Source organism: Sinocyclocheilus grahami, unplaced genomic scaffold (genome assembly GCF_001515645.1).
Source record: "Sinocyclocheilus grahami isolate Dianchi unplaced genomic scaffold, SAMN03320097.WGS_v1.1 scaffold655.1, whole genome shotgun sequence".
Taxonomy (NCBI): domain Eukaryota; kingdom Metazoa; phylum Chordata; class Actinopteri; order Cypriniformes; family Cyprinidae; genus Sinocyclocheilus; species Sinocyclocheilus grahami.
The window spans coordinates 880,868-883,187 of record NW_015505834.1 but is presented as its reverse complement, the minus strand read 5'-3'; the positions used below and the strand labels follow the sequence as shown (position 1 = coordinate 883,187).

General features: G+C 33.3%; 1 protein-coding gene across 1 annotated transcript in view; it reads right to left on the bottom strand.

Annotated features, from left to right (window-relative positions):
• Positions 1-452, bottom strand: part of LOC107558704 (pumilio RNA-binding family member 3) — a 30,091-nt gene extending 29,639 nt beyond the window's left edge. The window contains exons 1-2 of the mRNA XM_016242370.1: positions 399-452; positions 37-107 (exon numbers count right to left, since the gene is read on the bottom strand). Coding sequence (XP_016097856.1) covers positions 37-107; positions 399-445 — 118 coding nt within the window. The 5' untranslated portion in view covers positions 446-452. The remainder of the gene's footprint in view (positions 1-36; positions 108-398) is intronic.
• Between the last annotated feature and the right edge of the window lie 1,868 nt (positions 453-2,320).

Below are 2,320 nucleotides of genomic sequence, written 5' to 3'. Positions count from 1 at the left end.
TATATATATATATATATAAAATAGAAAGAAAGATACCTTTGAATGATGGTTTCTTCCCGTCTCTAGGCGTGAATGACTTTTTCCTTGGTCTGGCCTCCATTCTGGACTGCAAGTGGTTAATTAACTTTGTTATATTATTGATTTAACAAATGTATATTGCAATTCTAGAAGAAGAAAATGAAACGCATTCTTTCCTTATAGAACCTTGGCGAGAGGCTGTGTGCGTATGAAACCTTGCTAAGAACCAAATAATGTTTCTATAGACCATCTTAAAACTACTGGCAGGCATGTAGTCTAATAAATGTTACACATATACAATATTGAAACATGTCTTGTCCAAAAAGAGCGGCAGTTTCGGTGTTCTTCGACAAAACGCTGAAACACATGTTCACACTCACCATGTGTACAGACTTGACTTGACGGCATCTGAAGTCCACGCAAGCATCGTAAGGAACCGTTTGCGACAGTCTGTCGCAGCTGAACGCAAATGTAGCTTAAAAGTCACTTGCGTGTATTTTTTAAACATCTTTTAGTAATTTATTTTAAAATACCATTTAATTTAATTGAACATTTCAGTTGCTATAAAAGAGGTTAAGGTGATTTTGTTATGGTAAAATGTTAAAAAAGCGAGAGGATGTCGGATTCGCGAATGAATCACTCCTTTGAGTCGGTTCTTTTGAACGAACACGCCAAACGGGCGATGATCCAGTATGAATCATTTACACAGACTGAAGTTTCTTACTCTACTGACAAAGGTGTAGTCTATATTAACCAGTGTTGGGGGTAATGCATTACAAGTAACGCGAGTTACGTAATCAGATTACTTTTTCAAGTAACTAGTAACGCATTACTTTTTAATTTACAAGAGAATATCTGAGTTACTTTTTCAAATAAGTAACGCAAGCTACTTTTTTTTTTCAAATGTATTGATTGTCAGCTCTCCTGTCCCCATGCTGAGAGAAATCAGATGATGTTACTGTAGTTCTAAAATAATTATGAATATGCATTAATTCATCTCACTCACACACACACAAAAAACACAGATTCAGTATTCCTCAAAATGAATAAAAATAATGCAACTCAGAATATGACGCAAACCTGCAATAATTAAATGTTAAACAACACAAATATGCTTTATGTATTTAATCCCATTCTATTAACCAATGTCTTTGCTTCTGAGCTTCGATGAGTCAGTTCAAGCGTACTAATAAGCACAAATTACTCTAGACAAACATTTGTGTCTTTGTTTATTGCTGAAGTGTGTTGAAATGTCTTCTTCTGCATTCTACTGTACTTTCCCTTCAGCCTGAGGCTTATTCATTTCACTTTTGGTGTGAAAAGCTTTTATATTTGCCAAAAATATAACTTTTTTATTTTAAAAACAAACAAGCAAGCCCTCTCCAGATTTAAAAAGTAACGCAAAAGTAACGTAACGCATTACTTTCCATAAAACTTAACTAAGTAACGTAATTAGTTACTTTTTTATGGAGTAACGCAATATTGTAATGCATTACTTTTAAAAGTAACTTTCCCCAACACTGATATTAAGTGTAGCTTTGTTTAATTCATTTTTGGATATGAGTAAAAATTGTAATGTATAGACTATAGATCTTTCAAAATAAACATCATCTTTACAAAAAGCTTTACAAAAACTATTCACACACAATTATTAAGCAAGCTTAATACAATATAAGCAAAGCTAGTCATTATATGTGGCAAAGAATGAGGGATGAACATTTGAAATTAATTGATATGCAATACAATTATATAAAAAACATTATATATAGGACACGTTAACAAAGAGCGTAACATAGACATGAATTAAGAACAAAATGCCAAAAATAAATAAATAAATAAATAAATCAGCCAAAAACTGTGCACACCCAACACATGAAATACATAGCTTAAACAGCAAAATGTAATTTGTCTCTCACCGTGTTAAGAATCATATTATTGTTCATGCATTAGCCTATTAAATCATAAACCAACTAATGCCATCCTGTGTGAAGAGAAGACCCACTCTCAGTCACGCAGTCCTGAACCTATAATCTTCACAGCAGCAAATCTCTCTCTGGAGTAAGAGCTCCATCTCCTGGTGAAGAACATCCCTGTGAAGACCACCTCCTCAGGTTTGGGCTTTCATGGACCTAAAGGAACAAGAGAGCCATCTTCATGTTGAGTTGTACATTTCCAACCTATTCAGAAAGTTTAAATGATTTTGATAATTCATATTATCATTCTGATATGAGTTAGCAAATGTACAGATGTTCACTGATGCTCTTCTATTTATAGCCTAGATTTTTTTATAAATTCATTCCAT